Source organism: Anser brachyrhynchus (assembly GCF_964034855.1).
Source record: "Anser brachyrhynchus genome assembly, chromosome: 26".
Classification (NCBI taxonomy): domain Eukaryota; kingdom Metazoa; phylum Chordata; class Aves; order Anseriformes; family Anatidae; genus Anser; species Anser brachyrhynchus.
The window spans coordinates 4,826,217-4,840,665 of NC_137719.1; the positions used below are offsets into that span (position 1 = coordinate 4,826,217).

Here is a 14,449-nt window from a genome sequence, read left to right on the forward strand (position 1 = left end):
TGCGTTTTGGGGCAAAGAGTAAGTTTATAACTATTTTTCTCTTAACCTGAGCAGTTAGCTGTACTGCAAGCCATTCATCTTCTGATTTAATAACTCATTCTCCCAGCGCGGAGATGGGGTATTATATTCCTGGATATTGCTTTTCTTGGTATCAAGTATCAAAGATGAATCCGCGTTTTCTAATAAAATACATTTTCATTGTAATTGAAATAATAATTTTCCACTCCTTTCCTTTCCCCTTTATTTTGGGTTCCAGAGCCCTCCTTCCTGCAAGTCCCTGTTCCTGCCCTGACATTTATTTATTTCCCTTCCCAAGCGAAGGATTTGGTGCTGGCAATACGAACTCGTGGGTTTTCTGCCGTCCTGGGGGGGCTCTTGTGAGAAGTGATGCCGTTTCCCCGGGCTGCCTCTTTAAACAAATTATGTATCGGGTGTTATATGGATCGTACTTTGCCGGGGTTAATATTATTAAACAAAATTTCTCCCTTTCATGTTCTCCCGTACCTGCCTGTCTCCTAACTAACCATTTGATCTCAGCAGCTCCGCGCGAGGGTTCAGAGCCCGACGGGGAATTAGTGGGAAGGAGAAATCGGCAGCGGATCAAAGCGGCCGCGCTGCAGGCGGCGATGCTCGCGCCTCGTGCTGGTGCAGGAGGGGACGTGGGGACACTCGGGGACAGCCCCGGTGCCGACGCCACCGTCAGGCCTGGCTCCCAGCCGTCTCCAGAGGCTTCCCCAGGCTTATGGGGGTGCTGTCGGGAGCCGTGCTCCCTGCAGCCCACGTACGCGCGGCGGGAATCCCCCCGTTGAACAAATATTTGGCGAGCGGGAGGAGGAGGGAAGCGGCTGGCGAGCGGCGGGGAGGGAGGGCAGAGCGCAATGAACCCGGCGCCGAGGTTGGGGCAAGCAGCAGGTTTGCAAAAAGCAGGTTTTTCTCGGTGAAAACTTGCATTTCTCACCATCCCCTGCATGGACCCGGCTGCTTTTTTGGGCCCCCTAGGGGTGGTGGGCACTCGGGACCTTGCCAGCACCGTGGATCAGGGTTTGGGTGCTGCTCATGGCGCTGCTGGGCTCTGTCTCGATGCTCCCTGGAGCCCTCTCTCTGCACAGGACTGAGTCGCATGGAACTGATGGATTTGCAAGGTTTCTCCCAGGGAAAAAACGGGGAATTTGGGTTTAAATCCGGCTGCGGGAAGAAGCAGGGCTGAGGCTTGGCCTCATCGCTGATCGCTCTGTGCTGCCACCCGTGCAACCCATGCGAGAAGCCAGCCTGGGGCTTTTGTCCCCTTTTTGTCCTCCCTTGCTGCAACGTGGCCGCTTGCTGCTCGCAGGGCAGTGGCAGGGACCTGCGGGGACGAGGACCAGAAGCTGCTGGAGCGCATCGGGAGGCATCGTGTGCAGCCCATCCGCCTGCCAAAAACCTCTGCGTGGCTTTAATTTTCCCAGCAAAGACCCAGTTTCGGGGCAGAGCGGTGCTGGGCGAGCTGCTGGTGCTAAGCCTTCATGGGATGCACCCAGCTCGCGTGCACCGGGAGGGATCCGTGCAATTAAAACCCCACCGCACGCGCGAAAAGTGGCAGCCTCCAAACGGCGAGCGAAATCGGGATGAAAGGCAAACGCCAGCTCTGGCAGAACCCTAGGAAAGGATCCATCAACAATCCGCATCGTCCTGGGATTTCAAGCCACGCCAATGAAATTTGGCCGCCTCATTTCATTCACTGTCAATCAGCTTCGCTGCTGCTGATGCTTCCTCCTCGTTTTTTAGATCCCTCGTTTCTTTTGGCGATGCCCAGAGCTCGCTTGTATCCCAGCCAGGCAGCCCTCATCACCGCGCGATTAAATCATCGTAAAGAAAAAAAAGGAGAGACGGCGCTTCTCAGACATAATAGTAAAAAAAAATAAAAGGAAAGGGGGTGGTGGTGGGGGACGGCTCTGGGTCTGCTTCTGCTCTGAGCTGTGCCAGCTCCAGCCGTGCGCATTCCCGAGCCGTTCCCAGCTTCGCCTGCCGGGTGCCACCGGGCTTCGTCCCTGCGGAGCTGTTGGGGTTTGGGTCCCTTGCACCCGCTGCCTCCGAGCATCCCCGGCGGTAAAATGTAGTGTTTTAATTACGGAGCTGGCTGCAGAGAGATGGGGAGGTGGACATGATTGCACGGTTGGGGGTTATCGACGTGCGCCCCGCTTGCAGCCCCGGATTTTTCCCTTCCCGGATTAAAAGTGTCCCAGCACCGGTGTCCAGCTCTGCCCCGAGGAGCCCTGGTGGCCAAATTGGGCTCAGATCCCGGCTTTTCTGGCATGGAAACGGCTCAGGGTGTGAACGCAAACCCTACCGTCCCCAAGCGGGGCTGGGGACGGGGTTCGTTTGCCTGGGAAAACGGCATTAAAAAGAAGTCGCTGAGCGCTGGTGCGGCGGCCAAGTGGGGCAGCAAAGGGCTGGGCGAGCGAATGCTTTTTAATTTCAAAAATGTCACTGAGTCACGAATGAGTCATAATTATAATGGGAGACATTTCCAACCCGGTGCATGACTCGGAGACGTCTTCCAGGGATATTAGAGCTGTTTGTAAAAGCCAGGCCTTGCCCTGGCGATGTGTGTCCCCCCCACCCCGAGGTGACAGCCCCGTCGCGCGCCCGTGTCCGGCAGGAGCAGGGGGACCCATTAGCGTCCCCATCAGGCGGCAGGTGTCTATTAACGTGACTCCCGTCCCCGCTATGCCTGGCCTGCCCTTGTCTCGGGGCCATAATAGGGCCATTTGGGGCAGCGTTTCCATCGCTGAGCATCGTTGGGACTGGCAGGATCCGTCCCTTCAACCTTTGTCCGCTGCAGCAGCCCCGAGCATCGCCGGGCCCCTCCTTCTCCAAGCGCATTTCTACAGCTTGGGTTAACAGACAGCCCATTGCTATGCCTCCAGCCCCAATTAATTAAGCAGGATTGGCATGAGCTAAATTAAAGAGTGGCTTTTGAGCCAGCCCGACCAGTTTGGGGCTTCTATCCATGGGTTCGTGCCAGCCGGGTCCCCGGCACAGCGCTGCAGGCACCGGGGAGCCAGGCTCCCTCCTCGCGAGAAATCCACCCTCACCAAACAGCATTAAATATTCCTGAGCTACGAACGTCTTGGACTGATTTTATTTTCCATAAATAAACTTGTTGGGAGATATTTGGAGATGGGCCTAAGCTGCGGATCTTGGACCGGCTCCCAAAAACTCGCTGCTGTTTGGGCTCGAGGGGCTGCTTCGGGATTGTTTCTCGCTCGATTTCGGATTGAAGGGTTCGAGCCCAGAGATCTGCCCTCCGATAAACCCCTCCGGTGCTCCCCCAAGCCCCCAGCCCTCCCATACAAACACAGGGGCAGGCACAGCCTCCCCGCTGGGGCACAGGCTATAGGGTCGTATAGGGGCTGATATAGGGGTGTTTTCGGAAGCAGCCACAGCTATCGGGTATTTCTGAAGCTGATGGTCTTCCAAAGGCACTGAGCACCTCTTGCATGGGCTGGCACCGTGGATCATTGGTGTTTTAGGCAGCTGCTGCGCGTTTGCAAACGCAGAGCGAGCAAAAGTGGAGCGGATCCTTATAGCTGTGGCACGTGCACGGTGCCCCTCGCCGAATTGCTCCGAGCTGGAGACGTCTCTGGTCTGCCCCAAAGCATTTTGCTTTCCAGATCGGGCAAAGGAAGGGGAAAATAAATTAAAATTAAAGCTTTCTTTCTTTCTAAATGGGGACGCGAAGTCGGAGAGCTGCTAGGCTGTGCTTGCAGACCCGCAGCCTGCTCGGCTCCGTGGCGAGGTGAGGCTTCCCTTCCCCTCTCCCACCGGAGGGACCGAGGGCGCCGCGCTCGTCCACCGAGCTCCTGATGGGTTGTGACAAGTACAGGATTGCTCTTTTGGTGAGCGCACACGCTCCCGAAAACCCTCGCGGTCCCTCGCCCCGCGCTTCCCCTTCTTCTCTGTCAATTTTCAGCCTCGCGCCGAGCGGAGCCATGGGAGAGGAGTCTAATCTGACCCGTAAACTCTGTCACATCCTCATTAATTTGGCCATATCTCCCGCTGTAGCCTAAGGGGACCGTCACATTTGTAACACGGCTCCCGGGCGGCCGTCAGGGCGACGGCTTCATTTTGACAGCTGCGGGAAAGGTGCAGCGTCAGGCCGGGCGGAACAAAGGGCTGCACCGATCCTGAACCAATCTGGCACCGATCCGGCACCGATCCGGCACCGCCACAGCCCCCTGCCCCACTGGCTTCAGGCTCGGTGACCCTGGGGACACCGGGGATCTGGACGCCCTGGGGAGAGCATCGTGTTTTGGCACTGCCGGTGGGCAGTGGTGGATAATTCTGCTCTTTTTAATTTTTTTTTTCCTTTTTTTTTTTTTTTTTGCTGAATTTGCGTGTTTTGTAGCTCAAACTCCCAGGGTGGATCTCGCTCCATCCCAGGAGCTCTGCTGTCCTATTCTAATGCAAATGCGCGTGAGCTGATAATCTAATGTTGAGTGGATTATTTCACCCCCAGATGAGCTGCTGTAAGGCAAAATTTTGCTTTCAGTATATTGAAGTAAAAGGGAAAAAAAAAATAAAAAAAGCACCACAAAGAAACCCACCTTGGAACGAGGTTTTATCACCAGAAATCTGTGCAGGAAACGCTCTTCTCTCTTTCCCTCACGTGCCCTAAAAGAAATGAAGAAATTAGACCTAATGACACCCTCCGCCAGCTTCAATTCATGTGCACGATAGCTGCATCAGCGAATATTTGTATTGCAGTTAAAGCGAGGGGGCAATAAAGCAGGGGAAATTAATTAGAAGAGGCTCCTGGATGTGGGGGGGAGCGCTCCCTGTCCCACCCAGCACCGGTGACCCCCCAAAATTGGTGGCTTTAGTGTTTTGGGTGCTCATTGAGCCCATCCTGGTGCACAGCATCCCTTTTGTTTCGCTCTCACCTGCAGCACCCAAACCTCCCGTTCCCGTCTGCCCAGCCAAAAAGCAATAAAAACCCCAAACTGCTTCATCCTATCCCCGTTTTTCCTACAAATTTCCCCACTGGCTTGCATCATCGCTGCCAGCTTCCCGGCCGTGTCTCCCCTGCCCTGTGTCGAAATCCCCGTCCTCTGCTGGCTGGGCATCGCCCTGGGTGCTGCCAGGAAAGGGAGCAGCAGCGGCACGGTGCCAGAATTTGGGGTTGTTTTTGGGGTTTGGGCTGGGCCACGTTGGCCATCAGTGGTTGCTCAAAGGCAGCAGGAAATGGGCATTGTTACTGGAAGCAGGAGTTGGCCCTGGAGAGCAAGGGGATGGCCACGAGGTGCCCGCACCCATCCCCGAGCCCTACCCGGGTGCTTGGGGATGAATCCTCACCCCCGTGCCACACGTTTTTTAAAAAAACCCTAATGCAACCCCACCAAAACAAACCCTTCCTCTGCACGTGCAGCTTCTTTCCCCCGGGAGAGCCTGGAAGAGAGAAGGAGGCGCACGTGACAGGCGTTAATCGCATCGTTTAATGCGCTCCTGCAAGGCGCTGCCGTGCGGGGCTGGGCACGGACCCGCGTGGAGCAGAGCAGGCTTTTGTCTCCGGCTGCCGACCCCGGGGTGCAGCCTGGAATTCGGCTGGGTGTGTGAATCACAGCTCCTAAACTGGGGGGGTCCTAATGCACGGGGGTGGATGTGCCCCCAGATTCTTAAAAATGCGTTTTATTTAAAAAAAAAAAGGAAACGAGAACAGGGAGAAGAAGCCCCCATTCCTCCTGGAATACAAATGGGGTGCAAAAATCCCCCTCCCCAAAACATTTCCATCCAGGACAAGATGGGATAAGGGCAAACTGTGCCGGGGGGATTGTGCCCCGCTCAGGCGCGAGCATCGCCGCGCCCTCCGCAGAAACGATGAAAAACCACCAGATATTCGTTCAAGGTTCAGAAAAGTGCTATTTGCCGCATGGGGCCGCAGGTGAGAGGGGATTGTTTGTGAGCATCCCGGCCTGCTGATTGCATTCCCCTCGGTGACCCGGGCACGTAACAGTGGGGATCAGGCTCCCCGTCCGTCCCCCCACCCGGGCAGAGCCGAGGCGAGCCGGCTGCGGCCCCCTAAAAGTAGCAAACTTATTGCCTAATAGATTTCTCAGTCATGAAGTCCCCGCGCTCCATATGTACCGAAATCAAAGCAATTACGGATTTAAATGAAGCTGGAATCCGCGGCGCAGAAAATGCTTGTTTTAGCGTAAGATTGGACAGAGGTGAACGACCTGCAGAACCCCTGGTAATGAAAGCTCTTCACAGCTTGCAGTGTTTCACCGGCCGGTAATTGCTGCAGTCTGTGATACGGATCTGGCTGCGTTAATGATGCACTGTTCCTTTTCATAGGATTCATTTAAGCTCCCCATTTTTCAGGGGGTTTCAAAGAAACAAGGCAGCGTGGAAATTAACACGTTAACGTGGACGCTTTCCTCGCTTGGCGGATTTAAAATGTTATTTAAAGTTTTTTTTTTTGGGGGGGGGACTGATTAGGAAAAGTGATCGGGGCTGGGAGAGTGGCTTGTGTCCATGTGCTGGAGAGAAACGTATTGCAGCATGGACTTGCATCGCTCCCAGTTGGGCTGTGGCTATAGGATTTGTATTTTATTTAGCATGACAAGATGGATATATTAGAACAAAACATACATTAGTGAGAAAAAAAAAAAAAAAAGGTTTTGGATGGGAATAAAAATCCTATTAACTTCCAAATGAAAACCACATCCAAGGGAGACAGTTGGCTTCTCTTCTGAGTTTATTATTAAATATTTTACTAGGGTGGGAAGTTCTGAGCTGAGCATCTTCTCCCTCCTGTTCCTGGCAAGAGCGGTGTGCGTAGTGGGGAGGGTTATTATTTCGCCGAAGCGGTTTCTTGGTTTAGCTCAACAGGTGGTGATGGTGCACCGGGGTGGGAGGAAGGCCCTGGCTGGGTTTTCGGATACTTGCAGTCCATTAAAAACGCCCAGGGTGGATTCCCAAAGGCGAACGGACGCGGTGGCACTGGGGCTGGAGGCTCTGCTCCCGCAGCTCCCGAAATGCTTTCATCCATCGTCGGCCGGCGAGCGAGCGGAGCGCATGCAATCTGCCGCCGCTCCCAAGGGGCTCCAGGATTAATTTCCTTCCTTGACCCCGGGGCCGGCGGGGAGGCGAGGTCAGGCAGCAGGGAGCAGAGGGGACGGCAGCAAATGATAAGGAGCTGCGGGCACCTCGGAGCTGGGACGAGTCGGAAATGGCATTTCCAGTTCGCTTAATGGCGAGGCAGGCTCCGGCCGCGTGGAAGAGCCGAGATTCAATTACCGGCCCCCGCAGCCCCCCGGGACCCCCCCGGCCTCCCGCACAGCCCCGGGGGCGGCGGGGGTCCCCACGGGCACACCGGCGGCTGCGGCGAGCGGGGTCAGGATGAGCTGCGAGGGGTCGAGGTGCGTCGGGGAATAATAAGCGAGGAGCCGGCGGAGCGCGGGGCGCTCTATTTTTACGGCGAAAAAAAAAATTCCATCCGGAAAATAACGCGGCGCTCATTATTTAATTTCCCCCAGTATTTTGTGCGCTCGTGGGATTTTACTATTAGTTATTGTTGAATTTGCGTTTTTTTTTTTTATCCCCATTCCCGTGCACCGGTGATGTTATTTTATCGAGAAAGCCAGCGGCGCTCAGCCCGCTTTGGATCCTGATCCGCCCCATTAACCTTCTCCATCCTCTCCTCCGGGGTACCCCATCGACCTCCCCACCCCGTCCTCCTCCTCCTCCTCCTCCATCCTTTACTCAACATTTTTTTTTTTTTTATTATTTTCAATCTCTGGCTACCGGGCACCGAACCCCGATCGGTTGCGTGGGTTTGCGTGCATGGGAAGAGCCGAGCGAAGGGCTCGCCACCTCGTCGCCTCCGAGCCACCGACCCACGCCGCGGGGATGCTCGCGCCCATGCCAGCGCCCGCGCTTCCCCCAGCCGCTCTTCGGCAGATAATGAGAGCGAGTTTAAAAAACTTAAAGCCTCTTCCTCGCACGCCGGTGACTGACACAAATGGAGTTCATATTTAATCATCTGTTAACTCGTTGTCTATTATAGCTCTTTAATAGCACCATAGATATTCTTAATGAAGCATGATTTAAGGTATTTACAGCTCTAGGACCGACAGACATCACTCACAGTGTGCAGGTAATGAGGCGTAAAACAGCTCTGGAAACCGTAAAAATGGGAGAGAGAGAGGGAGCGATCGAGAGAAAGCAGGCAGGAGTTAGGAGCTGAATTGTTCCAGGGTTTGTTTTAAAATGTTTAGGCATTTAAAGTCATTTCAGCTTTCCCAGGTGTCTGGTGGCACCAGGTTCAGCAGTTCCCAGCACCGTAACCCCTGCCTCGCCAGGCAGCCCCACGCTGCTCAGGCTGGGACCGGTGATGCTGTGGCTCCATCCTGGCCTTACACCCCTACAAAAATGCAGGGAAAAGGGAAAAATGGCCTCGTGGGGTCTCCTGGGGTGGGGATGGGGATGGTTGCTTTGGCCAACCATTGGCATGAGCTCTTTGCTCGTGCAGGGAGGTGATGGAGCTTCCCTTTGCTCATCTGCAAGAGTCACCCCATGCCATCCTGCTTTTCTTCCCCATCCCCAGCAAAACAATCCACATGCACACACACATAAAAATTAAAAAAAAAAAAAACACAGAAAAAAAAAACAACCCCAAAAAACAAACAAACAAAAAAACCCACCGAAACCCAAGCCAAGATTCGGAAAATAATTTGTGACGGAGGTGCCATTTTGCATCACAATATTTTGCAGCAAATGTCAAACGCCACCAGCCCATGTGTCCCCGCGCGTGACGGTAATTGGGCTGGACGGCTGCGCTCCGCCACCTCCTCCTCGCGCACCGGCCGCGCTTCCCAGTTAAACCCAGCGTGGTCCCGGTGTGATGGCCAATGTCCCGGCTCCGACCCGGGGCTGGCAGCGCGATGCTCGTTAGCACGGTGCTCATTAGCTCGCCTCCAGAGCTGTCCCCATCTCCAAGAGGAATAAATAGCTATGGGAAAGGCGGGGATGGAGCACAAGCTCTGGGGCGCGCGGAGGGAATGCGTGGCACAGCCTGCTTTGGTTCTTGGGGGGGGATCTTTGCTTTTTTAATTCCCTTTTTGCAGGGAATTAAAATTTCCCTTTTTTTTTGTTTATTGTATCCATCTCCTGGATGGAGAATGGGCAGTGGTGAGCTTGCAATGCCCCCTTCCCTGGGTGTTAGCAAGGGGTCCCCGCTTTGGGGTCATCCCCCTGATCCTATGCGGGTGGTGGCAGTGACTTGGGTGGACCTTGGTTTTGGGGAAACCCCTGCAATGGGGTCTCTGAGTGAGGAGGGACAGCCTGCTGCTCCCGTCCCACCCCAAAACGTGCCAGGGATGCAGCCTCCTCCATGGGCACGTCCTGCCCGCCCGTATTTACGGCAGTGCACACCCCTTGGGAGGCCACCCTGCTTTTTGCTTTGTTACACCAAGAGCATAAAACACCTATTGTGGGTCTATTCTGCTCTGTAGGAAAACAGCATGTTCTCCTTTCGTAGCAAATAACCCCGTTTCTTACACCATCCGAAGGCCTCAGTTTGGGAATAAACCTAACAGATCGACCGGGCTCGCCGTAACGATCCGAGATTAATCCATTATTATTCGGACATCAGGCTGCATGAATATTTGGCTGGTTTAGCCCCCGGGGAGCTGGGGGAGAGCAGCCTGACTGCACGGCTTGTTGAGGGGGGGGGGCAGCGCGTTAGAAAGTCAATGAAGTTCCCTTGGGCAGTGCAGGGGGGGGGACGAGATGCTTGGGTCAAGCGTTCAGATTGTGCCGCTTGTCCCCTTGGGCAAGTCCTGCTGAGCAGGGTTAATATTGCTGACCTATTTTGTAGAAGGATGGGGGGGGGGGGGGGGGTGAAAGCTGAGAGGCTCTGGTTTAAAATAGGAAGGGAAAAAGCACCTCGAAAATTGCGGCTCCGTTTCCCGAAGTCACAATAACCGACTTGGTTGCAAACATTTTCATTTTTTTTTTTTTTTTGCCTGCCTCACCCCTCCCGGTGCCGTTAGCCACAGAAGAAGGAGCTAGAATTTCTCTTTGGCGAAGCCTCAGCAGCAGAATTGCTAACTACGTGCCCGTTATAGAAACTTTTTAGTACTGGGGACGAGCCAAGAAAAAAGCCCAGATTGACTCTGAGATCTCAGCTGGTGCTTGCAGCACTTCCACCTAGCAGGAGGAGCGGCAGCGCCCCGGCTCTCGCGCTGAGCACAGGCGCTCTGCATCCCGTGCAGGAGAGCCGGGATGATGCTTTCGGGTACCCTGGGCACCCCGTCCCGCTCCCTGCCCGTCTGTGAGCCTCTCTCCTCGGGTGTATTTGCATTTTGTGTCCTGCAGCCGCATGAAACGAGCTCTCCCCTGCTCATCGTGCCACGGTGTGAGCTCCCAGCCGGGTGCTGCGTGCTCAGGGCCGCGTCCCGTGCGCTGGTGGCTGCTCAAAGGCAGCCCCAAATCCTTCCTAGGAGGGCGGCAGCAAGATAACACGGGGCTATTGCAATGCAGGGGAAGTTTTGCTCTGCTGTCGCCTTAAGCTGTTGGTGCCGTGGTTTGCGTCTGCAGTGGCAGCTCCGTGCCCGGATGGGTCGGTTGCAGAGGTGAGGGTGCACTGAAATGTCACCTACAGCCTCGCGTGGCTGGACGCTGGAACCCTGCCGTGGGGTGGATGTGGCCCAGGAGTGGCTCTGAGGGATGGGGGAGCTGGGGAGGATGCAGGGGGGGTTTCCAAGCCAAGGGGGGGGTGGGTTCCAACACAAGGTGGGGTTTCCAAACTCTTTCCTCGTGCCAAAAAGCGGGCGCTGGGCGAGGAGCAGGGCTGGGGCTTTGCTCGTCTTTGCCTCCTTCCTTTCGGGACTGAATTTCGAAGACGACCTGGGCCAGACGAGCTGGGCAGCGCCTGCTTCCCCATCACAGCGGGGAGAAAGCCCACCTTGTGCCCTCGTCCCGCGTCCCCGTCCCCAAATCCCCGTCCCCAAATCCCCACGGCCCCGCTTCGGCTGCTGGGGAGAGGCAGCCGCCCGCCCGGGTCTGCATGTGTGCCTCTTCCATGTGCGCTCGTTTCCAAGGAAACTGCTCGCTCTACATGTGTGTCGCTTAACACCCTGTTTGCTCTCGTTTGGATAAGTCTTTAATTCCCGTGCAGCCCCGGCTCCCCGCGATCTCGGCGCACAAATCCCCTCCGGCCCGCCTGCTTCCCTCTCCCTGCCTCTTGCAGCAGCCCTGCCCGCTCCCAGCAAGTTTCCCAACCTGTGGATAATCAGAACTGCAGCAATAGCCGCGTGCGTCTCTGCTTCTTCCCTCTAGAAGCGGTTAGCAGGGGGAAGATGATGCGTGGAGACACCATTTGGGCTCCTTTTTGGGGTCTGGAGGCGGCCCCGTGCGGCTGGGCTGCACCCAGGGGTGCGAGGGGAAGCCTGGGCTGGGAGGGAAGGGTGAGCAGGGGGTGAGGGTGCTTTGGGGGAGCTCCGTTCAGGTGCGGGGACCCCAAAAGGCTTTTTCTTTCCTTTGAAAAATACGAAAAATGCGTTTTCCTGCTGCTGGATGAGTGAGGGATTTTCGGACAGGGACCCACTTCCCTCCTCCCCAGAAGTCCCCGGAGCGGGGACGCCGAGCAGCTCCGGTGTCACCTTGGGCCAGCTCCTGCCCGGAGCCCTGGCAGCAGCTAATGCTGTTAGCCCGTGTCGGGGAGGGATTGAGGAATTAAAGCTCAGCCCGCCGGCACCCTGCGAGCAGAGGCAAGGAGCAGAGCAAGCAGCGGCCCCGCAGAAACCCCTCCGCGTTTTGGGCGGCACAGCACCACGCACGGTGGGTCCACGGGGGGCTTCGCTGCGTTCATCCTGCAGGTGCTCTGCAGGCGGTCCAGTGAGAAAATCCCCCAAATCCTCAGGGTCTCGGCGCACCCGGAGGGAGCCGGGCTCGGGACCGACCCGGTGCCCGTCCCCACGGGGGTCTGCCCCACGCCGCGTGCGCTGCCACCTTTCTAGGCCACAATCTGTACCAAATTGCGAGCCTGCTGTTAACTTCGCTTGCACTCTATTCTCGTGTTTGCTGTTATTTTTTAACACTTTTTTTTTCTCCTTTTTTTTTTTCCCTTTTTTTTTTCCTTTTTTTTTTTTTTTTTGCATAAAAGCACTATCCTCTCCCCAGAGCCTGCCTGTAGCGAAGGCATGGTCTGTACAACTGCAATTATTTCGAAGAACAGATGGAGTGAGGAGCAGAAAGTCTGTTAATAGTAATAGAAATGCTACATGTTAACCTGGACAGCACACGATGACAGTCCCATGACTACACGTTCTGTTCCCACCAGCTGGGCTCCGAAGGAGAAACGAGAGATTCATAAGCGCCGTGCTCAGCGCTGTACCCTCCCTAAAGTTAGAGCTCAAATTCCTTCACACTTGCGGCGCGGGGTTTTTGGGTTGTCGGGCTTCTTCTCCCCCCCCGCCCCTCCCTCCCCGTTCCCTCCTCCTTCCCATTTTCAGCACCGGCGATGAAATATTTCCGCTTCTCCGCGGTGCTCTGGGCGGTGCAGCTGCAAGAGCACATGCAGGGAGGTGGCGGCCCTGCCACTATGTCCCCAGCTCCGTCCCCCGTAGGGTGGCCCCTTTTTTTGGGTGCACATCTGCATGCTCGATGCAAACCCACTGGGAATGAGATGGTTTGAGCCGGGCTGGGAGTAAGGCACGGCGCCGCCGGCACCTCGCTCTCGGGCAGGGTGCTTGCATCAGCCCGGGATTTTCTCTGCAACTGTTGCAAGCTCTTTGCTAAATGGGTTGAAATCCACGGATTTCTGGCAAAACAGTTCTTGGCGCAGAGGTGTTGCTTGGTGTTTGCAGCGGGGGCTGAGCCATGCACAGCTCCGGGGGCTGCAAAGGGGCTTTGGGGGCTCCCCGGGCATGGTGAGACCCATGGCACCAAGACCAGGGCTTGTGAAATGGGGCAACAGCAGTTGTCTCTGGCCCAGCAATCCCGCTGCGAAAATCCCTGCCCGGTTTCACAAGCGACACGGGGATTTAGCCACAGAGCTCCGGTTAATTTGGATGGGAACCGCATGGCTCAATCCCCCAGCGGCTCCTGAAATCGCAGCCCCTGGGCGCTCTGGAGCCGAGCGTGGCACCGCTGGCGAGCTGACAGATGCACCTGGAGGTCTCATTAGGATAGAGATCCCTTAATCTGGGTGCTTGCAGGATAATCTGGTGCCTGAGGTCCTGCCAAATCCCCCGGGGATCAGCAGGTTTTCCACCCACAGCCTCCAGAGGTCACTTCAAACCCAGCTCCATCCTGCAGGGACCCAAATCCTCTCCCTGTGTCCTCGTGCAGGTGGCACCCTTGGGTGCTGGACACCCTCAGAGAGACCGGGGCATCCATGAGTGGACCTGGGCAGTGGTTTCAGGAAATATCCTGGCATCCGCTCCTGGAGCACTGGGGGTATCTTCCTTGGTGCCCTTTTGGTGGGACACCAACAAGCTGTTCTTCCTCCACAAGCACCTTGGAGAGACTTAGGTCACGGGGAGGAAAATGTCCCGAGAAAGTCTGCATGCCTTGCATTCCCCTATGATGCACAGTGCTTGTTTCTTGTATTATCCAAGATTTTGCACGAATACAAGCCTGCATGCGTGGGAAAGAGTGAAAACCTATATGGTTTGGGGGTTGTTCCATGCTTTATGTGCCACGGGTGCCCCGCGGTCCCACGCGCCGTACCCAAACGCTCTTCCCTCTTGCAGAGCAAGAAATACGTGCTGGTGCTGGTGGACCCCGACGCGCCCAGCAGAGCCGACCCCAGGAACCGCTTCTGGAGGCACTGGCTGCTCGCCGACGTCCGCGTGAGTGTCCCCGGCCGCTCCTCGGGCGCGTCCCCAAGCGGGAGGTGGCATTCGGTGGCGCTGCCCCAGCGGGCGCGATTCCCGGCGGGGCGCACGCCTCCGGGTGAAATCCCAAAGGAGGAGCGTTTGCAAGGGAAATGTAAATCGTGCTCGGCGTGTAGGTAGGGGAGCGCTTCCTGAGACTATATAGAGCGAAGCTGGGCCAAAAATATTGCTGCTGCTTATTTCTTTTTCTTTTTTTTTTTTTTTACCCTTTTCTAAGGAAATGCTGGGAAAAAAAAAAATCGCCTCGCAAACTCCCCACTGACGGTTCTATCTGCATAGACAGCAAGCTGCTTCAGAGAGCTTGCTATCATTTTTTTAGGGGGGTAAAACAACCATTTTGGTGAAAATGTCACGGATTTATCCCTTGGGTTTCACAAACACGTGTTGGGAGGAGAGCGCGATGGGTCGGGGACGGGCGGGTCGTGACCGTGAGCTCCCCGAGTGCCGCTGCTGCGCTTCCAGAGAGGTTTTGGAAAATCAGTTTGTTCCTCTCCTGCTTGCTTTTGTCTTTTAAAAGATGAGGTGTTTCAACTCTGAATCAATCTAACTAATAATCTTAGTACTAA

General features: G+C 55.7%; 1 protein-coding gene across 5 annotated transcripts in view; it reads left to right on the forward strand.

Moving 5' to 3' along the window:
* The window catches only part of PEBP4 (phosphatidylethanolamine binding protein 4), a 63,450-nt gene that overhangs the window by 16,340 nt on the left and 32,661 nt on the right, over positions 1-14,449 (forward strand). For 4 of the 5 annotated variants that reach the window (XM_080568700.1, XM_080568699.1, XM_080568701.1 and 1 more), the window contains exon 4: positions 13,740-13,838. The exons of the other annotated variant lie outside the window; for it this stretch is intronic. In XM_080568700.1, coding sequence (XP_080424826.1) covers positions 13,740-13,838 — 99 coding nt within the window. The remainder of the gene's footprint in view (positions 1-13,739; positions 13,839-14,449) is intronic. 5 annotated transcript variants of the gene reach the window in all.